Below are 24,588 nucleotides of genomic sequence, written 5' to 3'. Positions count from 1 at the left end.
AGGCCCCGGGGGCGCCCCGCTGGAGGGGGCCGCCGCCGCCGCTGTCCGCGGCCGGGCGGTGAGTGCGGGGCCGGGAGGGAGCCAGGGGACGGAGCGGGGCGGCCTCGGGCCTGCTGAGCACCCGGAGGGCTCCTCCGGCCAGGCGGGTTTGGAGCCCGAGTGTGGCTCATGGGGGGCGGGGAGCGGCGGCCGGCTCGGCTCGGCTGCAGTGCCCGAGGTGGGTGTCCTCGTACGGAGAGGTGCCGGGGTGCTGCGCCTCCGGGTGCGGGGAGAGCTTCGTCGGTTTCATCAGCCTCTCAGGGCGTTGTGGTGGTTGGCAAGGGCCTGTATGTGCACGTGGAAAGTCTGCAGGAATGCTGTCCTGACCGCTCGTCCGAAAATGCGCACCTCCGTAGCGTGGGTGGAGAAGTGAAGGGCAGGCATGTGCCTTTATTCCTGGGCAGGTAGCACGGGGCTGCTGCCAGCGTCTCGGCCTTGGGGATCAGCGTTACTCATCTCCGTGTTGATGTGCTGCTGCCCCTCCGGGGGCTGCCCATTGCCCTCCTTTGTCTCATGTTGCCAACACGTTGACCCAGCTTTTCTGCCATTTTGATCTTTATTCATTTAAAAAAAAAAACAAAAAACAACAAAAAAAAAACACGAAATTATAAATGAATAAATCAGCTTGTTGCAGGGAAGAGATCTGGAATAGGACAAGTGGTGAAAGTCAGCTCTTAACTTCCATAAGCGAGGAAGCGCTCGGGGCTTCTGTTCACTTCGGCTGGATGTGCTGGGGGCTGCTCGCAGGGGCACGAGGTGCTGACAGTGAAGTGTCCGAGTGGTTGCTGCTTGTGGAAATCCTGGCCTAAACCAGCTGCTTGAGCCTCCTCAGAAATTCTGTGTTACAGCGAGAGAAAATAGCTATTTCATAATCAGTTTTTTTTTCTCACTAGCTTGTAACAGAAAACAAGGATATTACAGATGGGCTCAGTCATCCCAGGACTAAAGCTGCATAATTCTTTCTGCATTAGCTCTGCAATAGAGAATATAAATATTTTACTTGAGGATGGCAAGGTCTTCAAATCTATTTAATTTGTGTGACCAATATATAATTCATAATCTTCACATTTTAATTTTAATTCCCTTTCACTTACACCTATTTTCAACAGCAATTACAGTTTGCTTCAGAGCTGAAGAGCAGGACCGTTCGGTTTATGAATATAAGAAATGCAGGAACTCTGAATGACAGAAGGTAAATTTTATTCTAAGAATATTCTGAGATTATATTATTGATATGCAAATATTGCCTTTGCATTTTAAAACAATTGTAGACATGGTACGGCTATCAAATTAATATAATGTTGATATGGTGATGGGAAAAATACAGTTCTAGGGAAAATCATTTTGTGTGCGTTTGGGCAGTTACATAGGGAACAACTCCTGTACCTAAAGGTGGGTGTCTAGCACCATTTCACGTATGTCAGGGAACATGAAATTCGTGCCTTTCACAGGCAGGATGTGACACGGTACCCGTGAGAGACTTCTCTCTGTACGATGCTTCAGTTGGAGGCCCAGTGAAGTATTGTGCAGATGTCTAGAATGGTGCTTACCATTAAGTACCTGAATTGCATCCTGAATCAGTATATGAGTCCTGCCTAATCCTAAGGCCTTCTGTTCTCCAGAACTGTGGGTATTTTTGTGGTATCCCTGACGTGAGTGGTGTGGAGTGTGTTTTGGTAATTGGCTAATAAGAAACTTTTTGAAGAGTACATACTACATCAGGTGAAAGATACCGAGTCCCCATAGATCATAGTGACTGCTGCTTTGCCATATCTCTTAGCAAAGCAAATGATTTCACCAAATTGTCTGTTGGTAGAGATACCAACTACACACTCAGTTAAAAATTGACACTGCTACAGATAGAAAAACTTGGGTGATTTGATTGCATTTCTAGACTGCTCCCACTAACTTTTTTTTACTTGCTTAAAGAGGATAACAGAAGCGGCTTCATTAGTGTTGTAAGCCTTATGTAATGGCTACAAGGGTGCTTTGAGATGCTGAAGGAGAAATTAGTTGTAAAAGCATTAGTTCATGAGTACATTTTAAATGATACCTAGTTAGTGGGCTGCATTGGTATTTCCAGGGGTGAAATCAAATGCTCCATGTAGACGTGACATTTGACATTGATGTTTCTAAACCTCTGCTTATATCTGCGTTTGGTTCCTTATAGTCAAATGACTTGTGCTTCTAAACAGGAGTGCTGTGTCTATCCATAGAGTTTCAAACAGTAACTATGGCTTACTTAGTTCTTACAGAAAGTCCTTTATGAAAATGCCTTATTTTGACACCTAACTCTCTTCCTAATACTCAGAGGTCACTATATCTAAAAAAAGAAGTACACGGTCTTTAATTGGAGTTCTCTAATACCCAAAATTTAAAATTCCACCTCCATTTATAAGGTGTGTTATTACCTACCTACATCACCTTTAAAAAAAAAAGACTATTTAATGTGATTGTTTCCTGATTACTGTGTCCTCCACAGTCTTGGTATTTTTCATTATATGAAAAATTCTGCCTTCCATGTTTTCCCTCCTAATTATGTGATTGTATGTTGTTTGTAGCTCTTTAGATGAGACCACTTACGAAAAACTGGCTGAAGAAACACTGGACTCCTTAGCAGATTTCTTTGAGGACCTAACAGATAAGCCTTTTACCCCAGAAGATTACGATGTCTCTTTAGGGGTATGTTTTAAAGATTCTGTTAATACTTTTAATTACTGTAGATTTCTTTGAAAGAGAATTTTAAACTAATCACCTTAGGGACAGAATTTAAGAAGTATTTCTTTTACAGCTTTACTGCTAAAAATATGCCCCTTTTACTGACTATTTTGGCAAAAAGTGACATGCGGTTATCTGATTTGATGATTTAAAATGTTTAGTCTATAGGGAAAGGCATAATATAGAACAATGACTGAGCCCAAGAGGAGATGGAAACTGATTTCTGATTCAACAGTGGTCTCTACATTTTTCTAAACTTACATTGACTTCTGGAGTCAGCAGCCTGTTCCCCCAAGGTAAACTCTAGGGCAGGCCTGTGTGGCATAGTATGTGTGAATCACATTACTGGTAGAGCAGTTCCACTGATGGCCATGAGTACTGAGAGGGAGCACGTGCCTTGAACGGCCATGACAGATTATGTCTGATATGGCTCTGAAGATTGAGCCTTTGGTGGAGAGGAGCAACAGAGGATGTCTCAACAGGTAGTTGCAAAACTGAGAAGTGAATGCACAGGGAGAAGGCTTTGGTCATATGAGGCGCTGCATAGCTGATAGCCTGATATTTGGAGCCTTTAATAGGTCACCCACTCAAATTGCTTTGCAGGATGACAGATCAGAAATGGCCATTGTATTTCTTTAAGGAGTTTATTAGTTTTATATAAAATTCCTGAAATGGGTTGTATCTTACAGCCTTATACATGACTTGGAGGAAAGTACCTTTCTCCCTACACACACCGCTGTCTGCAGCACAGGTCTTTCCATAAAGCTTTTTCAAATTATTATTTTGCTCCCTGTTCATGTCTTACCATTTGGAGATTGCTTTCTACTAGCTCTGTCAGTTAAGGTTTTATGCTCAGGACGTTGAACCAGATGGTTTGGGTTGTACAGGGGTGGGGGGAGAAACAAACAAAAAAATCTACAACTGTAGTTTTCAGACCTGCTCCTGTGTCACTTTGTGTCATCATAATGTTTATTATTTATTTTTCATAGCTAAGATAAAAAGTAACATATTGTTAGTTAGATTCTGTTCCTGCACTTAGCAAATATTATTCCTTGCTTTAATCAGATGTGTAATAACATTATGTCTAATTACTTTTCTGGTGAACAGCAATGAACTGTTTAACCATTATTATTCAGTATATTTCAGCATATTATCACCTCTTAGACTGATTTAAAGAGCTTAAGGCAAAAATCAGCAAAAAGATTAAGCTCTTCAGCATTTTTAAAGTTTGCTATCCAAAGGTTATGAATCATTTTCTGCCATAATTTTATCTCCAGGCACTGCAGAGCGTTTTGTGCTTGACATTCACTCCCTCTGCGGCTCTAAAGAGTTGTTTTTACATCCATCCTAACTTTTACGTGTACCCCTTTGTTGTGTAGGCTGTACGATGAAAGTTTCTGCTGAGAGCTAAGGGTTAAATAGTGCCAGGTTTTCTGAGGACAATTCCAGACAAACAAGGCTAGTGCTGGAGCAAGCCACAAGGTGGCGAAAGCGGTGAAGGTCTTCTTATACCTATGAATTCTTAATAAACTTCATTTCTTGACACAAGTTAGATATTCATGTCCAGGAGGAGGAAAAAAAGGTATCTCTTGAGGAATATACACGTTTTACCAGGAGCCCCAAAACATTCATATGATAATAAAAAACACATGCAGTAGAATTTCTTAAAATATGATCAAAGAATCTTGCATTGAAAGTTCCTTAACAGCTCAAGTTGTCTTTTCTAGTATTTCAAAAGTACTGCCAAATGTATGGTTAAAAGTTTTAAAAACCCAGCACCAGAAGTTAACCTTTCCTTAATTTGCAGTGACAGAGCAACAGCTCTGCCACAGCTGACACATAATGTAAGCGATAGTATGAAATTTTGTTAACTCGTTTGAAACCTACTTATTTACAGTGTTTTTGTAGCATACAGCGTAACATCATGGTGAATGCTTATATGTGGCACTAAGGAACACACAGAAGAGTACCAATGCCTTTATATCCATATTCAGGGCTAATCATCACAACCTGCTCTTACTCGGCTGTATCTCTACAGATGTAAGACTGCAGATACCTAGAAAAGATTGAACCGATGACAACCGGAGAAGTAGGCTCTTCTTGCCTTTCCAAACCAATTCAGAATTAACATCAGCAGCAGGGCAGCCTGATGGCAGTATTAATCGGGGATGTCTTTATTTACATTTTGTTGCTCACAGCTGTAAATCTATGATCTAGCAGCACAACTAAGAGCATGGAGACTGGAGTAAAGGAAAGTCAGACCTTGAGATAATCCTCAAGATATGTCAGAAACTAGTCACGTTGAATTACTTTGTAAGAGAAGGGAGCTCTAAGCTGCTGGACGGGCTACAAAGTAAGACTGTAGGCAGTCACAAATGAAAATGTTTTTTTTTTCCCACAGTTGTTTTTACATAGGTAATAGCCTTAGCAGCGACAGTAGCTCTGGTAATATATTCTAAGGTGTGAAAAATATGGATGCACCAAAGAAGCTTTTTTTGTGCTATAGGGTGTGATGTATATGAGGAACTTTAGATTAAATATGGCCAAGCTATTAACTGAATCATAAAATTATGTTCTGCAGGGATGCCATTTTCAACCAGCATAAATTCAGATCATCTGTAGTTAACTCGTGTCCAAATGTTGTTACTCTTTTAGGCTCCTTAGAACAGAAACATTTTTGTCAGCTGCTTTTCAGAACACACTTGTGAAAATGTCAGAGAAATATGAATCATGTTGTCACTAAGAAATGTGAGTAAGATAGAGAACAGAAATGCTTACTAGGATAATGGTCTGAAGCTGGCATAACTAAAACAAAACAGACCTGGAGTTTAGAAGTGGAACATTTTTTAGGTATGATTCAGGATCTAGGCATTTAATCAGAATTATTGGAGAAAGAGTGGTGTTTATTCACTTGGAAACTGTTACAGTTACTTAAAGAGAAGTTAGGTAAAAGCGGATGGATCGGGAATTTAGTATTGACAGATAAATATTCTTGGTTTGGAACCACTCCAATTCATGGGTAGAAAAAGTTGAGTCTGAGTGATGTTTTAGTCACTGCAAAATAAACTACCAGTTTCAAGATGACACACTAAATCAAACTAACCAGAAGTTTTAAAGTCTAGGTCAGGCTCAAAGATGTGCAGGTTATCTGAGGTATTGTCACAAGTAGTTGAGTCATAACAATCATTCTTCCAAACTGTTATTGTTTGGAAAATAGTTGGGAATGTGATACAGATGTGTAAGTTTCTGTTTACAAACTGCAGATCATGTAACTTGTCAAGTAACAGGATACAAACTTAAATTTTTCACTATTTTCTTTGTGATTTAAGAGTGGAGTTTTAACAGTTAAATTAGGTGGAGACATGGGAACATATGTAATCAATAAACAAACACCAAACCGGCAGATTTGGCTGTCCTCACCCACTAGGTAAGTTATGTGTAAGGTATGTAACATCTGAAGACTGAGTAGAAATGTACTTCCCCTTTTTCTTAGCATTGCATGGATTATATAATGCCATAAATAGCTCTTTTCTCCAGTATATACTCTAAACATGACTTAATCTAAATGTTCAGTAAGATTTTGTTGCTGAGGTGTGTGGCATGGTGTAGTATACTGATATGCCCAAATCCAGGAAATGCTTGACAGAATTTTCATACTCTGTTCCAGTCCAAAGCCACTATCTACAGGAATATCAGCTACTCAGAAAAAATTAATAATAATAATAAAAAAAAAAAAAAAGCACAGCCATGATTAAAAAGGAAAACAAAACTTCTGTTGGAAGAAGAAACGATGATGTTATAATCTAAACTACCCTTTGTATTTAAACAGGGTGGCTCCTTCCCCTTCAAGCTTGTGGGATTTCCTGCTTTATATGTTTATGTGCTCACCCACTAGTTGTTTTCGACAAGCTCCTGCACTTCATGGAAGCCGTGGCTAGGTGTGCCCTCTGCCTTCTCTAATGCTATGTTTTGATCCATTGTAGGTTTTCTGGTTGCTTTAACCTGCCAGGGCAGCCAGATATGTGGGAAAATACTGAAGCTGATTCCCCCTTCAAAAAAATGTGTCCTCTGCCATTGTCCCAAGGAGAGAACTAAGGGAGTCAGCCACTGCTACTGGTGAAGGAACCAGCTAGCTGGAAAATATGAGCACACCCAGTAACTACGCAGGCATACTTCTTGAAGGCTGTTCATAAAGAATGTAGTAATTGCAAAACCGGGAATGGTTTTGCAGTAGTAAAATGTCGTATTAGGGTTTGCATGGGAAAAAAAAAAAAAAAAAAAAAAGAGAAGCTCAAGAGAATTTAAATTTTCAAGAGAATCAATTTTAATAGACAAAAAATTTACCTAAAAAAAAATTAATTTCATTTTAGGGTAATTAAGTACTGATTGGTGCACATTTAATTAGTTGTTTTTCTCTACTACTAACCTCCTCTCCAGTCCCAGAATCCTTTTTTGTTAAAAATAATTTATTTAACAGGTATGTGACTTCTTAAGGCACTGGCCTAGCAAGCTTATCATTCAGACAAATGTAGGCCGTGTGTCATTCATTCATTTCATATATTTTGCAACAAACAATTCCTGAATCTGGATTCTGCTTAAGAGGGCAATAGGATTTTTTGGGTCCCTGACACAAAGTTTTCAACCATTTCTGGAAACTAAAATTCAGAGAGTTCTGTGAGCAAAGATACACAAGCACCAGAATAGGGAATCTGTGAATGAATATATGTTAAAGTGCTAGTATCTTTGGTTGTTCCATCGGTGAATAAAAATACATCCAAGAAACTTGAAAATTTTCTGATGGTGTTTTTCAGCATCTGTTGTGAAAAATGATTCACCAACAAGCATTCAATTTTGAGCTTGCTTAACTGGTAATATAGTAAACAGTAGTGTTTCTTCAAATACGATCACACGTTCACCTGTTTCCTAATCTCTGAAAATGTTGCAACTCCAGCAAATACTGTACGATCGGGAGTGACATACTGCTAAAATGCAATATACTAGGAGGGGAATGAAGCAAATGTTACTCTTAATGATCACTTGCAGTTGATACTATAATTGCGAAATTTGTACAGTGAATGGAAAATTTTGAGTCTTTGAGAATATATCACAAGGGAGACAAATTCTGGAGATATGAGAAATATTTTTTTGTATCCTTTTGATCTTCTGTTTGCTATCATGTATCAATACATGCAGCTGAACTTGAGGTTTTTAAAGCTTAATCTAGCTGACAAATTAAAAAAAGAAAAAGAAAATGATGTCTCTGTAACTTGCCAGCAGTGCAACTGCAGTAATTTCTTTTAGCTCCCTTGACTGCAATGAATTTTGAACCTTAATAATACCTTAAGGTGATATTTTGGTTCTTCTTATTTGTTTTAAAATGTATGCAGACTTTCCCTGAGAGAGAAATTAATACTTTTCTTTGAAGGCATTTATTAGTGCTCACAAGATTCTTAAATGATAAATGTAAATGAAAAAAATCACATCTCTGACTCTTCAAAAGTCTGTAGAAAACTGTGGAGGTGTTTCATATGTCAACTTTATCACAGATACTTCCTAAGTAACATTAAAAATAGTTCAAACGACCTATTTTTCCTTGCCCTTGTTAATTAAATGATTTGTCTTAGACTGGTTTGCATGAACGGCTGCATCCCATTCTGTTGCTCTCTGGCTGTAGGACAGTATAAACATACTTGTTTTGCAAAGACAAGTGAGAAATGCATGGTAAAGTGATTGGGGCACGTAATCCCAATTCAGAATATTTCCTAGTTCACATACAGCGAGTGAGACATCAATGGAAGTCATTTTGCTTTCTCTTTGCATCCGTGACTTCTCATAGTTTGGTTAGTGGTCTGAAAGTTCGTCATTTAAATATGGTGAATAACTCAGGGTATTTGAGGTTCAGGTTAGTGTTTATGTTTGTAGAGAATCTGCAGATTGTTCGCATGTATATGTAGTCTGTCTTCTTAGCAGACCTTGTATGCAGTCATCTGAGTTCCAAGGCATTTTGTCCTATCAGTTTAAGTTCAAGGATAAGAGTGATGTTTATCCCCATTTATCCCTGCTGAACATTTCATTCCTTTCTCTTTTCTTAGCTTCTGTAGCTGAGCTGTTAACAGTAGTGAGCACCTTTCAGTCATTGCTCCTGTTTCAGATGTGGAGAATTAGGTGGATACAAAGGTCTGTAATGCAACCCAGGTGTTCAAGTTATTTCCTGATGTTTAATGTAAGGCTGAAGAATCGAGCCAAAAACTATATGATAGCATAGAGGAAAACAGAATTTTCATGTAAATCTCCCACATGGCAATAAATGTGCTTTCAGATGGTAAATTCTTTTATTGCATCCAAAAAGAATGTGAGATTGGTGATATGTGTTCTGCTGTGTTTAGGATATCTGCACGTAACTCTGCTGTATCAGCTAATCAGCGTTAATTCAGCTTCACACAAATATCCTTTGTAATAGTTGTGTGCAAGAAGATTATGTGGGTGAGGGAAGAAGGGGGATAAGGCAGGAAAGTGGGGAAATGAGTGCCAAAAGCAAGAAGGAAAGGAGCATGTATCTGCTTGTCAGAATTGAAGCATCTTGTCACCTTTCAGATACGTCTGTTCGAGGCAGGTCTGGCCTTTGCTGCTCCACTTTCCCACACAAATCCTTCTCCACTCTTTCCTTGTCCTGGGCACTTTCTGGGTTACATATAAATACATGCTTCCAGCAGCTCCCCATGAATAATCTGTACTTACAGCATGTGTTTTGCTTTCTAGTGGGCCCAAGCGCTATGACTGGACTGGACGGAATTGGGTGTATTCTCATGATAGAGTATCCCTTCATGAACTACTATCAAAAGAGTTTTCAACAGCATTAAAAACTAAATTGGATTTGTCCTGCTTAATATATTCCGGAAAAGAAGATACTTGATGATATTCTACCTCATGGAACTTTACAGACTTTAAGCACAAGCCCTTCCTTGTTTTCTGAGTACCCAAGCTTACTGTTTTTCTTGACATCACCGTGTTGTGCAGCAATGTGAAATCAATACATTTTTCTCAAGTGCTCAGCCTTTGGGTTTCTGTGTCACTGCTTGAATCTGTGCCCATAGTTGAACATGTGGTTGAGGTCTCCCTTCCTGTCACTGCATTTCTTACTTTCTTACTGCAGAAGCTGTGGATTCTTACTCTCTAGTTTTGCATGGACTGGTCTGCCTGGTGAGTTCTGACAAGCGCACAAATGTCAATTTTTTTTGTTGAGTCTTTAACCCAAAACCAAGAAATGTCTATGAATTACAATGATGTAAGCTGTGGTACTTTGATGTGTTGCAGTAAAAGTTGCAGCTATCGATGGGATTTTAATGTTACTGCAGGTAAATAAGTCAAATTGAATGTGTCATAAAGGAAATGACTGTGGCAGATGGAAGCTTTTCATTCTGTGTGATGGATGTATTTTTTTTCTCAGTATTGCAGAATTTGCTCTTTTCTCCAAATTCTCATTTCTTTTATGTTGGAATAGTTTTCTGAGCTAAACTTAAAACTACCAACAGGTCTGTATGGTTGTGAGCATCATATGAACACAAAAAGGCTGGCGTGTCATGTTTAGGCTGTGCAGCAATCTTTCTGCAAATACTTCATTCTCTTACTGTGAATTTCTCTTCCTGTTTTTACTCCCAGCGAGTAAAAAGACGTAATTTATTGCCTGTTTTTTAGTTAAGGTAAATGGAGATCCTCTCATGATAGCAAAAATTGCACCACTGCATTTCTTAGGTGAGTGGGCTTGGATTATCTTTTTTAACCATTATGTGAGACTTCCCTTAATACCGTGTTCATGCAGAAACACTTCCCTTTTGGTTTTCAGATATGTTTTTTAAAAAAGAAAGAGATAATGAAATAAATTATTATACCCTAGATCTTACACCAAAAAGCTTTAAGAACATTGAACCACAAGAACACTAGCACTTGCATTGTTGTATTGAGTATCAGTATTATTGCCACTGATTATTCTTGAATTGCCTATGAAATGGGAGCACAAAGTTGTTGTCTGATTCTGGAGATACCTTATACCATATTGTTAACATATTTTTCTCATTGCGTAAAAAGATGTTCAGTGCAAAGTACTTTTCTTCGTGGTTCCTCTGACACTTCTGATTAGTTTGTCATGATTCTCTGGCTAGCTGGAATTATTACAGGTGTGATTAATTCCACTATAGAAGAGCAATAGTTAGATAGCATCATTGTCCGGTACTTACCTTTAAAGTATGTGTTGTTACTAGCTGTTTCCCACTGTTAATCATTGAATACCGTTTCCTTGGTCATGATTAAGTGCGCAAACTGTGATCATGTTAATTGTGCAAACTGTTACATGTCTTTCAATCAAAATTTTACATGGTCACTATTATCTGAAATACATACTCTACTGGATGAGGTAAATAAAACAACTAGCAAGTGGTATAAGAATAAAAGAGGCTCCCCCCCCCCCCCCCCCGCCCCCAAATGAAAGCTAAAAACAGAACATCTTTTTGCTGTTTTGAACTTAGAATGGTAAAAATAATTTACAGCACATGGAAAACAATAGTATTACAATCAGTCTCCTAGTAACTGAGAAAGTTACTTAGATACATCTGGATAGATGTTAATTACCTGATATTAAAATCAAGGATACTTCCTCTTGCTTCTTTCTTTGCATGATCATATATAACTTGTGTAATTATTTTTTCCTATTGACTATTCCAAAAATTATTTCAAGTAATTTGCATGCAATTGATTAATTAACATGCATCTGATTCGTATTTTGAGATTCATTTTCTATGCCTTTTCATCTTGTGCAGTTGTTCACACAGAAATAAAATTGCATGTAGAGTTCTGAATTCATTGTGTAAAGTTTGATTTCCCACTATGACGATAAAGATCGCGGTCAGGCATATTGTGCTGGATGACTTGTGTTTCTTAAAACACTTACTGCAAAGATTCTATTCAGAATTTGGCCAGCCAGGGTGGCTTTTTTAAGAGCACTCCAACCTTCGTGTTTGAAGTGCCTTCCCTTTCATCCATGCTACTGCTATTTATGCAAACAATTTCCTGGTTTTAGCTAGCTGAGTAACAGTTGGATTTAATCCAACTGGGGAAGATGAATAGCATCAGTTTGTTAGAATGAGTTTTTTTTTTGTTTGTTTTTTTTTTTTTTTTATCCCCATATAGAAAATGAATTGTAAGACATGATTCATTTGTGCATGAAATTTTAAGTAAGGATGAGGACTCCATCAGTCACCATGCTTGTGCAGTGGAGGCACAGGAGGAGTTCTGATCCTGGCGTCAGACTGCATATTGCCCCAAGACAAATAGGGCTTCTGTACTATTTTTTACTTCCGTAACGTACTTGTTTTAGCAGATTGCTCCATAGTTACAAACCTGACAGACATCATGTCAATTGCTTCTTGCTTCTCTCCTCTCGAAATAGCTGAAGGAAAATCCCCTGACACTCACTATGAATGGTTAATATCAGTAAGAATTGATGTATTCCTGGTGGCTTTTTCCCCACAAGTTGCTCGGTCTTCAGTGAAGGAAAACAGAGTGCTTTTGAAAGACAAATATTGACATCTGAAACCATAGTCGATACTCAGAGAAAGTGAGGTGTGTTGTTCCTTTTTAAGGTATATCCGAGTCTTCACTTAATTGCCCTTTCTGCAGTCAGTGATTGTGTTTGTCTGCTTCTGTCCTACAGCTCCAAAGTCCCAGCGTTTCTAACCTTGCTAAAATTGTTTCCTGTGTGCCAAGGAGTTCTTTGGAAATCTTGATAGATACATGTAGTTCAGCTAAGCTTACAGCAACTGCTCCCCATCTGTGGTGGTCATGAAATGCTACATGTGTTCAGCAGGAGTTACGTGCCCAAGTGCTTGTCTGGTGTTTTTTGGTTCATTTTCCTTTCTGCTTGCGGTTATTCTTAAGCAATGGTATCTCTTCCTTGCAAGGTTGTGCCATATGACAAAATCAGCCTGTCTTGTTTCCTTAAAATTCCCTAAGTCCTTTAGCAGCTTCAGTAAATGGGATTTATTGACCTGTCTCAAAGAGCTGATAGCTGAGTAAGGGTAGGGGAATTGCAGGGAGTGTTTGATTACTTTTGGCTTCTGGTTAATGGTTGAACTCTGTGATTGTGCTAACTAGTTCTGGAATGTGTGGGAGTCTTGCAGGAGTCCTTGGAAGGAAGGCAGAGGCTTGCCAAAATACCTGGAAGAACATTCAAAATAAAAAAGGAAGCATGGGAGGAGCAGAAGAAAAGGCTATCAGGAAGAGATTAACTGTGCACATCGGCTGATGTTGCTGGCAGGGCAGCAAGGAGACCAGAGGCAAGCGGCATCATCTGTTGGCACCTTAGGGGATGATATTTTAATTTCACGCTGCACACCACTACTTACAAGTGTAACCAATCAACCAGATCTTCCAGTCCATGTTGCTCTTGAGGCTTTTTATTTAACTACAGTTTAAAGATAAGAAAAAGTTGTCCAGAGTTATGTCCCTCTCTGTCCCACATTGTCTTTTATGTAAACTGTACTCTCGCCCATCATAAAACAAAGGCAAGATTCATGACTTCTACCAAAGGAGACAGCCGTTGGAGACTGTTTTCCTGGGGGAAGAATAAACAGAGCTATGAACAAACACAGGTTTTCAAACAGTTATTAATTACAAACCTTTTTTGGAGTTCAGCTTAAGGAAAGACAGACACAGTTAGACAAAGGAAACAACACGTTTAAAACAGGCCATATAGCATTGTCGCTGAATTTTAAAAAATTGTGTCATGGTGGTTAATGCTATGTGATCAGTATTACACGGAGTACCTTCATAAACACTGTTAGTTTCCAGATGTGTATTCTTGTACAAGCCGTTGGTGTTCTCTGCTGTCTAGCTAAAAAAAAAAAAAGGAATATATTATGTGTGTCAATAATATTACTCCTCTTCAGAACATTTCAGAGCCATTAACTAAGTATCATAAAGCCACTGTTAGAAAAGTGGCTTCAGAAAAGGAAAACATTTATAGAACTAACAAATGGAGTTTTTAAACATTCATTAAGGAAGTAGACACCGAGCACAGCGTAAACCAAGTAGTCTGACACATACCTGGATGTCAGACTAAGTTTCCACTCCTTAAGCCTCAATTTGGGTTGCTTGAACACAACGTTGTGTTACTTACTGATCCCAGTTCCTCTCCGTAGCTGACAGAAAACATCAAGTTACGGAAGTCCCTTTTTCTGTATTTTTTTTCCTGTTTAGGACATTTAGACTGGAACAGTCGAAGGCTACAGTATGTGCATGCATGTTAATTATTAACTCTAGCTACAAGCAGGGCTTTTCAAAATAACATCTGAACACAGTCTGGTATTTGCTATCAATAAACTGGGCTCTTTCTGCTCCCTGGGCCTGCTTCCAAAGTCCAGCGCCTTCACGAAGAGCACTGTTTGCCTTCTTTATCTTGGTTTCTGTATGAGGCATGCTGCACAAACATGCTGTTCACCTGCTTAACGAGGAAGAAACTAGGTCGGAACTAAGAATGCTTTGGGAATCTGGAATATTTAGCAACTAGAAAAACCATCTGCCCTTTCTCAAGGGCAGCTAACGCGAAACCAGAGGAGCTTGGAGCAGGTTTTGTTCACCGAGAGAGAACGTGGCTTAACTTGAGAGAAGCTGGCGTGGGCTTCAACCGCGCAAGAGGGCAGATAAGGAATTCTTTGTGGCATTTCGCGCTGCACAATGGAGAAGAAACACGACTCCGAAGAATCCAGTTAGGGCTGTTCGGTCTTGCCTTCCTCGTTCCCGCTGCAGGACAGCGGCGATCGCAGGAAGCCGGTACCAGCGGCACTGCAGCCCGCAGCGCAGCTCGGACCGGGGCGGTTCGGGAGCAGGACTGGCCTCCGGCAGCTCTCGGGCGCGGCGGGGATGTGACCGCCCAGCTCCCACCAGTGCGCTCGGGGGACCTGTGCCGAGGCTCTCCCGGGACAAAAGGCAAGGAGCACGTCCACAGCCACGCGTGGCGGGGCGGCCGCGCCGCCTCCTCGCACGGCTCCCTCGCAGGCCACCGAGCCGGGGGAGTTGCGGGGCCGGGGGGGGGGGGCGGGGGGGGGCCGGGGGGCGAGGCGGCCGGGGCGGCCCCGCCGCCGTGACTCAGCGGCGCGGAGCTGGGGCCGGTATTTCCTGTTCGCCGCCGCGGGGCCGGCAGGGCGGCAGCGGCACCGCAGCCCCGCCAGGCGCGGGGCGGGGAGGGAAGGGGCGGCGGCGGCCGCAGGTGGGGCTGCGCTTCGCACCCTCTCCCCTTACACCGGCGCGGCTCAGGCCCGACCCGGCCCGGCTCCTCCGCCCCACCTGGGGGCGAGGCCGGCACCTGAGGCGGGGTGGGAGCCCGGTGGGAGCCCGCCCCGTGTCCCGGCAGGAAATCGCCCGGCGGGGCGGGAGCGGAGCCGCAGCCGCGCTCCTCGGCGGGCACGGCGCCGGGACGAGAGGCGGCGTGAGGCGAAGGGCCGGCCGCCCTCTGCCGCTGCACCGGGGCGACCTCCGCGAGCAGGCGAGTAGCCCCCGGCGGGCAGGTGCGTCCTGGCGGGCCGGGCCGGGCCGGGCCGGGCGGGGGCGGTCTGAGGGCGAGGAGCTGCGGGACAAAGGGGCTGCGGCGGTACCAACACCGCGCCCGCTGCCCGCGTCGGGGCGGGCGGCCCCCAGCTCGCCCCCGGCGCAACCCTGCCTCCCCGGGTGTTCTGCTCGGCAGGGGGAAAGCTGCGGGCTGCCCGGGCGCGCAGGAGTTTGGGGTCGGGTATCGGAAAACTTTCCGATGTCGCTTCCCGAGCGTAACTCGCTGCGGGCGTCCGAGTATCGGTGCTGGGAGCGCTGTGCGGGTCCGGCCGCGTGCCGCCCGCAGCTGTGCTCCAGCAGAGGCCACCCGAGGTCTGCTTGGGTGTGAGCTTGGGGTGTGATTACCAGGGTGGGATCGAGGCAAATTAAAGTGACTTAGCCGCTCTTTTATGCGGCAAAATGTGTTTTTCGAAGCAGTTGTTCAGGGCCGTGATTCAGCTGTGATTCAGAGGGGGGCCAAAAACAAAAAAAGGCAGCAAGCACGACAACCGGGTATGCCGTGACCGATAAAACCACCACTTTTTTTTGCTGAAGCAAAAGGAAAAAAATGACTTAGTCCTTAGTCCAAGAATTCGTGTGCAAGTTGTTCCAGGCACCACCGCCTGTCACGATACACAAGATCAGGTATTAGAGAGCACAGGAAGCTTGTGTGCGCGCATTTATGTAAGTTGATGGGCTCTCGATGGGCTCATCAGGGCTCTCGAGAAGAGTTTGAGCTGCTGCGCGTGGTGGAAGCACGTGTGCCATTTAGAGACAGTTAGTAAGGCTGTACTTAGGGTAAACTAGTGCTTAGGAGGGCTTTCATCAGGCCTCTGAGGAAGCTTTCTGCATGCATTTGACTTTTAGGTAAGTTTACAGTTATAATTGCTTACGGACTGTTATATGCAAACACCTTGTTATGCCCGGCGTGTCGCCTTCAAGTAGCGGCAGGGACTCCTCTTCCCTTCTTCAGAGGTGGTCACAGGGCGTTGGAGAAGCTGCATCCCGCTTTGGCTGCGTTCTGCTTTGCCCCAGATTACAGTGCTGACAACTGCTGCTGCACTCATCGCCCCTGCGCAGGGCTTTCGTGAGACTAAAGACAAGCATTTGGAATTATGCAGGGCGGTTAGAGTGGTCCCGATGCTTTTCATGAACTATAATCTCAGTAGAGCTCTTCAGGATGAAGCATCAAAGTAATTAAGTTTCTGATACTTTCTGATTGCACCCCCCTTTCCTGGTTCAGTGTCTTGTAAGGACAACCAGGAAAACTTTCGTAGTAGTTAAAATAACACATAGGCATTGGCATAGCTCACAAGCTGAGGTATACCTTTACAAAATCTAGATGCGTAGAAGCATCTGAAAGTTCCTGAATTTTAGCAATCTTTAAGTGGGGAATGACAAAATATTTCAGGACTACCTCAAACCAGCATTCAGCTTGGTACAAGTTTTGACAATAGCAGGTGTTTGTGTGTGCACGTGTACGTTAAGTTACCAACATGGTCTGTCTCCAAAACTTCCTTGTACAGCAAAGGAAGCTCTGGTTACAAGACTGTTCTCATTTAATTGCTGAAATAACAGCATTTACAGTCTCAAGGACAGTGTAGCTTTTATCAGGCTTTGGCTGTGTTGATTTCATGCTTTTGTAGCAATCCTGGAATCAGTTGTTCCAATAAAGGGGAAAAGAAAGCATTGACATGGTATAGGAGGTACAGTTTGATGAAGTTAGAGATTTTCCGGTCTGGCTTATTTTCAAGCAGGTGTGAAAACACTCATTCCTGGAAAAAAAAAAATAAATATGTATTAAATCTGATAGTTGATCTTGGATAAGATCAGCAGCTTAAGGCCTGTGAATCATAATCCTGTGTTGCAGTGAATTTCTGTGAATGGCTTCTGTAAAATGAGACAATCGATTTGTAAAACAAACATTTACGATAGTGAGACTATAGGGCATAATTTTTAAGTCTGTCTTCTCCCGTGGATCTTGCCGTAGTGGAGAATGGCTGGAAGTGGAGAGTTTCCCGTAAAGACGGCAGCACCCAAGTGGGTGTTGCTGGTTTTGCATGGCCACGCTGACGCAGTGTACTGGCGCATGTCGTCATTCACGGTTAAAGGTTTGGTTTCAGTCCCATGAGCACGTACTCTGCATTGTCTGTCAGCCCTCAGGGAAGTACTGAAGTTTATCGTTTCTGCCCAGGTTGCTCCCCCTGATACTTTTGCCGTAATAGAACTGTTCAACCACTTTTTCAACTATCTGAACCTACCCTCTTCTTCAGGAGGAGCAGCATTGTATCTTGTGCCAGTTCCCTTCTCAAGTATGTCTGCTCCTTGTCCGCAGATTCTCCATAGCTTCTTCTCCTCCTCTAATGGTTGGTATATTTCACCAGTACTGAGGATGTCCTTACAGCTAGGTCACAGTTCAGAAGTAAATCTTTTTTTTTTTTTTTTTTTTTTTTTTTCCTGGTAGGGGGGAGGGAATACGTAAATTGTGATTCTTAACTTGCTTAAGCCCACTACAGATCACTTTACGACTTAAACTATTAATGTTTGTGTTGTTTTTTAGTGTGTGTTCGCTTGTTCTGAATTAGGTAATTGCTTTTTGAAAGTGCATGATGTTAGGTAACAGTTTAGATTTCTGTTTCAAATGAGAATGTGGAGCATGGCTTCTCCTTTCTGTTCAGCATTACATGACTCTTGCAGCTGTGAGTGTACTTAAAATGTTTATGATCTTCAGAATCACAGACCTGTGGAAGCTCTGGCCTGGTATCTTGTATGGCATCTACCCCGCTGTATATTCATGAGCTGCATGCTTTGTTTTTTGGAAACATGAGCTACCCAAGGCTTCCTGAAATTAGGTCAGGTTGTCATTGTGTATCTGAGTGTTGGAACCTCAGAGATAACCACAGTTCCTAATCCGGAGCCGTGGAAAGAATGAAACTCATTAGTGCTGTATTTTCACATGTATAACATCATAAGACAAAAATGCTGTGTGATGTGATATTAGGGTCAGTAAGAGGCATGTGAGGAAAAATATAAAGTAAGCCTGTCTGGGAATCCCTTTCTGTTCAGATTTTTTTTTCCTAGTGCCTGGTCTCTTTCCATACTGTTGTCTGCACCTCTTTTGGACTAGCAATCCAGAACTGCTTCTGAGAAATTTCATTTTATTTCTTCAAGGCATGCACGTTATCTCAGGCGTGGTCTATATGCACATGAAATTTCAGATTTCAGATCTCTGTTTAGGTTTGGCTATGTTTCCACTAAGCCATGCACGAGACCTGATATTTTGGACCACTTTGTATTTTTCCTAAGACAGGGTCAGTAATACTTCTCCCAGAAGCTTTTTGTTGTCATGCTGTCACGCCAAACTAATTCTTTAACATCAGCCCCCCTTGTATAGATAAACGGAGCATGAGCTCAGTAGTGCTTGGCTTCAAGTAAACCAAGGTTTCATGTGTTTGTTCAACCTATTTGCTGTTTGCTTTGCCCTGCTAGTACCTTTTTTTTTTTTTTTTTTTTTTTTTTGTGAGAGATCATTAGTGAAAACCAATAAATCTCTCCCGTACGTCACTGACAGCACGGCTGTCTGTAGTCCAGCGTGCTCCCTCTGTTCTAACATCTGATTCATCATCTAGCTCTGCTTAATAGCTGGCAGATTTGACTGCTGGTGTCTCTAGCCTCCTTAGCACAACTTTGTATAAGCTGATTCTGAGAATCTCCAGGAACATATGGGCTGTTCGGGCAAGGGATGCTCTCCAGGGAGGGGCCAAAAGCAGTTGCAGCCACTGAAGCTGTGTGAAAGAAGATTTCAAGTACTCCCCTTCTCTTTCATGAAACTGTTTCCCCAGTGACCCCCTTCCTAAAAAGAAATACAAAATCTGAACCTTGGTGTTCCTTTGCCTCAAGGTTGTTTCAACAGATCAGGCTTTACATATGCATTGACTTGTTTCCCTGGCTGTTTCTTAGCTGTATAGCCCAAACAAAACACTTGCTCTGGAAGTTTATTGTCTGTTGTTGTTGTTGTTGTTGTTCTTGTCACCAAGTAATAAGCGCGTAGGAGAAGACCTTTGGTTTTTTGCTCTCTTCGTGACAGAATTCTTTGGTCTGTAGGTGTTGGAGAGATGTTTTGTTGAGGGATAAGGGAAAAAAAGAATTTTCTCTTTCCAGAGTAATTTTTGGCTTCAGTGGACAGCTGTTGTCTCCTTTGGATTTGGGTCTGAAGTGACTGAAGATATGATCGTGCTTCTGTCATCAGTTTCACAAGAAACATGCACTACATCTAATTAAAAGAGCATGACTCGTTTTCATCCATTGCAGATTAGAGTAAAAGGATGCCTTCACTTTGATGTCTTAAGTGTTTCTTCAATGCAGAAAACAGCTTTCATCTTTATTTCCCCTTTCCCTGAAATATGTCTTACTTTCTAAACAATTCACTGCAAAAAATTTAGACTCCGTTGTAACATGAATGAAAATACATTGAACAATACAATGAAAATACTCTGAACTGCTTTTGCAAAAGTCCTCTGTAGAAGTTCACCAGGGTGGAAATCACTGCCCCAGCACATTTATTTTTTCTGCTGCAGCTAAGGAAGCACAGAAAATAGTTGGGGACTTTGAAACAGGTGTAGGAAAAGCTTAAAGTTTGCACGTGTCCTTGTTCCTTATAGCAGCATAGCTTGGTAAGACAGTGACAGGTTCCAAGCCTTGATATAATGCCATTTGATGGAAGTTCATGTCACTGGATTTTCTTTATTTGGTAAACTGATTTGTAAGTAATGTGGAATCCATGGGGAATCAATGGTTGGCAGAGTACAGATACATTGAGTAAGCAAATAACATTTTTAGCTAAACTCTGAGGTGGTTTGCTGTTATCTGTCTGGATATTGCTGAGGACCATGAGTTCCTGAAGTTGACACATACTTTTCTTTAACAGCTTAAATAAGTTTGTTCACTTGTATGTTTCCAGCTAGGAAGAATGTGCTATGTTCTTTCAGTAAAACTTGTTTTTTCCTGGAAAAAAAAAATACAAAACCAGAAGAAGGGGAGTGGATGATAACTCCTCAACAGGAAACAATGGATTGAGGTATATTTTAAAGCTTTTGTTTGCTCTGCAAAAGTAGTCCTTCAATAACAATGGGTGTACTAGTAGCTTTGAATTTTTATTTTCAAACAAAGTTGAAGGAAGTTGATAAACGGTGAGTCAGTCTTTACTGCCTCCAGATATCTTAAGATTTCATGATACTTTACTTGGAAGAAGCCTGTGCTTCTTCCAAGTAGAGTTTGGTTGTGAGCTTTGCACAAGGCTAGCTGTGAGGCACCTGTTCTAGTCAGATTTAGTTGGCTTTCCCCAGAGAGATAAAAAATGGTCAAAGGTGCACTGAATGGTTTCTAAACTTTGCTTATGGCTCTGGCTTTAAAAAGCACTTTCAGGAAGTTTTTATAAGGGAGATCTGTTCCTTAGATCTATAAAGGAAAAAATTAGGGTAAAAAAAGGGCTAAGAAGGAGAATAGAAAGAATAAGAAATAGCACTTCAGAGGAGAAATTGCTGTAATACTGATGTTGATGACAAAAATGACTTTGAAGGAAGGTTGGGTTTTATCAAACGTTTTTTGTGTTCCAGTAAAATTGGATATTGGCATAGACTGCTGCAGTTAGAAGGTTCATGGAAAAAATGGAATTGTCTGAAACACTGCCTACTTCTTGTCTTTTCCTTTCCTAGTCAATATTGCTTTCACAATAGATCTGACAAAGCTATCAAAAGCCAGGATGCATGCAAGCTTAATGATATTAACTGTCCTTAGAGACTTCTAGTAGTACTTCACTTTCCTAAGCTTCTTAATACTTTGTATACAGACATTTGAAGCTGTAGTTAAGTGCGGTTTTGGACCTGCAAAAGTAATTATTTTCTTAATTTCATTTCTGTGTGCTTAATATGTTAATTACCTTTCTTAATACATCACAAGTTTTCAGACTCCATATTCCTTTCAAGTCAGCATGCAAGTAGGTAGGTAGAAACTGTATGTTTCCTTCTGTCAGTCATCTGTAGCGGTACTCCCTCAATCTAAAAAAGGTTTAACTTTGTTTTGCTCTTCTAAGATCAGTCCCACAGATAGCCCATTAGTATTAATTAGAGATTGTAGAATGTCTTGGGTTGAAAGGGACCTTAAAGATTGCCTGACTCCACCCCCCCCTGCCGTAGGCAGGGATGCCACCCACTAAATCAGGCTGGCCAGGTCCCCTTCCAGCCTGGCCTTGAACACCTCCAGGGATGGGGCAGCCACAGCTTCTCTGGGCAGCCTGTGCCAGTGCCTCACCACCCTTACTTACAGTGAAGAGTTTCCTACTCTATTCTTAAGCTATCATATTTTAGTTTAAGACCATTTCCCCTTGTCCTGTCATTATTATCTGAGTAAAGAGTCCCTTTTTATCCTTTTTGTAAGAACCATTTAAGTATCGAAAGGCCTCAGTAAGGCCTCTCAGTGAGGCTGAACATGACTCCCTTCTGTAGGCTGAACATCCCCAGCTCCCTCAGCCTTTGTTCACAGGAGAGGTGCTCCAGCCCTCTGATCAGCTTCATGGCCCTCCTCTGGACCTGCTCTAACAGCCCCACGTCCTTCTGGTGCTGGGGGCCCAGACCTGGATGCAGCACTCCAGGTGGGGCCTCACAAGGGCAGAGCAGAGGGGCACAATCACCTCCCTCCACCTGCTGGCCACTTCTGATGCAGCCCAGGATTTGTCTATCTTTCTGGGCTGCAAGTGGACACTGCTGCCTCATGTTGAGCTTTCCATCCACCAGAACCCCCAAATCCTTAGCAGGGCTGCTCTCAGTGAGTTCTCCCAGCCTGTACTCATGTCTGGGATTGCCCAGACCCAGGTGCAGCACCTTGCACTTGGCCTTGTTGAACCTCATGTAGTTCACATGGGCCCACTTCTCTGGCCTGTCCAGGACCCTCTGGGATGGCATCACTCAGCTTGGTGTCATCTGCAAACTTGCTGAGGGTGCACTTGATACCATCGTCTAGATCATTGATGAAGATACTGAAAAGCACTGTTCCTGAGACAGACTCCCAAGGAATAAGAGAATAGAGAGTAACTAAGACAGTGTACGAAAGGAGTAGTTGTAGCTGAAGGCTTTAGAAGAAATACTTCCTGTCCCATCTGGTCTTTTAACATTTCTGTATAACAGTTGTGCACCTTCATAGTAATATCATTAATACATTAAAATTATATACAAAACGTTCATATTTACTATCTTAGTGTCTGAGTACCATCAGAACAGTTCCTTAGATGGTCTTTTTGCAATCCACAAAGTCTCCTTAATACTGTCGTTTGACGGTGCTGCAGCACTTCCAAAACATCACTATTATTGCAACATGCACATCCACATCTGCCTTTGTAGTTAGTACCTGAGGCTACCTACCTCGTGGCTAAAACAGTTTTGACGTAGAAAGTGGCGACAGACATTGTGAGAGACCCATCTGAATGACTATTAGGTATTGTAATGGAGTCTTTAGCTTTCTTAATTCTGCAACAAGTCAAGAAATTGAAAGTTTATCTGTGCATTTTCTGACTGGATATCACTTCTGACTTCTGGTGATGAGGAGAAAGTTTGTAGAAAAATCTGTTTTTGTCTTCCAGTGTCTAAAAAAAGTCCAGAGTTTTCTGTGCAGATCTCTCTCATTCCCTGGACTGATTTGACAGAGAAGTTACCTAGGGCTCCATTAGTACTTGGAAGATTATAGGCAGCAGAGATTTAGCAAAGGATTAGTCAATTGAAGAGTGTGCATTATCCGGCCAGGCTTAGAACCGTGATTGTCTCTTCAATCATTTTCATTAGTGTCTTATTCAAAGATCGAATTATGTAACAATGACGTTTCAGGGGAATCTGGTGGGAGTTTTTCTTTGGTTTTTCTCTCCTGCTAACTCTCCAAGCCTGGGAGAAGGGGGACAGCCTTATTTACATGCTTGAAACTCGAACGCGTTTTGAAAAACAGCAGTTCAGATAAGAGAAGAGGCATGACTTCAATGGCAGAATCTGCATTTGGATGATAACTTAGCATGGTGAAACTCCTGAGAGAGGCAGGATGCGGTACAAGAAATATATAACTATTTTAGAAGCAGCAATAGGAATTACTCCCCTTAACAAGAGGGAGCTGCTTCCTGAGGGTAGACATGCAAACCTGTGGCAACATCCAGGGTAAGTGTTAAAATACTGTCAGGGAATAATAATGGGAAAATCTGTGCTTGCCTTGCAGTTTTGAAAACTTTTCATCAGAAAAGAGGTGTATCGTTCATTGAACAGGTAATCTTTTTTTTTTTTGTAGTTTCCAAGCAAACTGTTTTCTGCTGTTGTAGTTAAACTTTGTGGTTTTGCTTGAGATTTCTGTGTACCGTTTGTCCTTGGCTGGCAGAATAGTCAGGAGAAGACACTATTCCTAAATCAGGAATTTGCTCAAGAACAGAAGAGATAAGCAGGTGTATACACTTCAGAAATGAAAACAAAATAGTTGTTTTGTGTTTGCTGGGCACTACTGAAATCTGCTGTGTGGATGTCCATTTTCTCTCCCCATTCCTTTTTTTTAAAGTGTATTTTACTCTTACCTATGGGAGAACTAACAGTTTGTGTTTAGTGGAGAAGAACACTTTTCTGCATGTGTGCAACTTTCCTTCTCTGCTAGGAAGCAAGAGTTCCTCATACGTAAGAATTCAGTTTTCTGAGAGGAAAGCGTTAATTATTAAAAGATATATGAGTTAAAGGTGTTAAATATTCCATCTCTGAAATGAACACCATTCTGTGTTTTTTAAACAGTACAGAATACTTTCTTGTACAACACAACTTGAGTATTAGGGCTTACCTTGTTCATTGCTGTTTCCCTCAAAAACTCATAGTGTGAGAAGGGGGTCGATTCTCTCCTACCTGTCCCTGTATAAGTAGTGCCGATGGATGGGCATCGTCACAGCCTTTCTAGTCTCTCATATTCTTGTTCTGCATTAGAAGGGTGTCTCCTTGTTTCAGGCATAGTGCAGGCATAGGTTCTTGTTCAAGACCAATTATTAGATAAGTTTCTACTGTTTTGAGATAGTTCTGTGTAAGCAGGACTTCAAAGAAAAGTTTGAAGTAAAAATGTGATTATTTGGCTGTGACTGAACTCAGATTTCTCCTGTAATTTTTCCACAAGAGCACTTCCTCTAATGGTGACAGCAGCAGTAAAAGCAATTCAAACACAGAGCACAATATAACTTTTCAGTTCTATCTCCAA

The 24,588-nt window shown here is 41.8% G+C and overlaps 2 protein-coding genes across 4 annotated transcripts in view; both read left to right on the top strand.

Moving 5' to 3' along the window:
* The first annotated feature begins 13 nt into the window (after window positions 1–13).
* On the top strand, window positions 14–11,200 carry FXN (frataxin). Its single transcript, XM_035309741.1, has 5 exons — window positions 14–58; window positions 1,149–1,231; window positions 2,601–2,721; window positions 6,087–6,184; window positions 9,517–11,200. The coding sequence occupies exons 2-5, from the start codon at window positions 1,194–1,196 to the stop codon at window positions 9,668–9,670; spliced, it is 411 nt and encodes a 136-aa protein (XP_035165632.1). The 5' UTR covers window positions 14–58; window positions 1,149–1,193; the 3' UTR covers window positions 9,671–11,200.
* A 4,070-nt stretch (window positions 11,201–15,270) lies between these two features.
* TJP2 (tight junction protein 2) overlaps window positions 15,271–24,588 on the top strand; it is a 63,669-nt gene continuing 54,351 nt past the window's right edge. Inside the window, exon 1 of one of the 3 annotated variants that reach the window (XM_035309673.1) lies at window positions 15,271–15,292. The gene's annotated coding sequence lies outside the window, so the exon portion shown is untranslated. Of the gene's footprint in view, window positions 15,315–23,611; window positions 23,631–24,588 lie in introns of those variants that run through there. The other 2 variants (XM_035309670.1, XM_035309672.1) reach the window with 2 other exon arrangements.

This window comes from Oxyura jamaicensis, chromosome Z (genome assembly GCF_011077185.1).
Source record: "Oxyura jamaicensis isolate SHBP4307 breed ruddy duck chromosome Z, BPBGC_Ojam_1.0, whole genome shotgun sequence".
Lineage (NCBI taxonomy): Eukaryota > Metazoa > Chordata > Aves > Anseriformes > Anatidae > Oxyura > Oxyura jamaicensis.
This window is presented reverse-complemented; position numbering and strand designations above follow the sequence as displayed.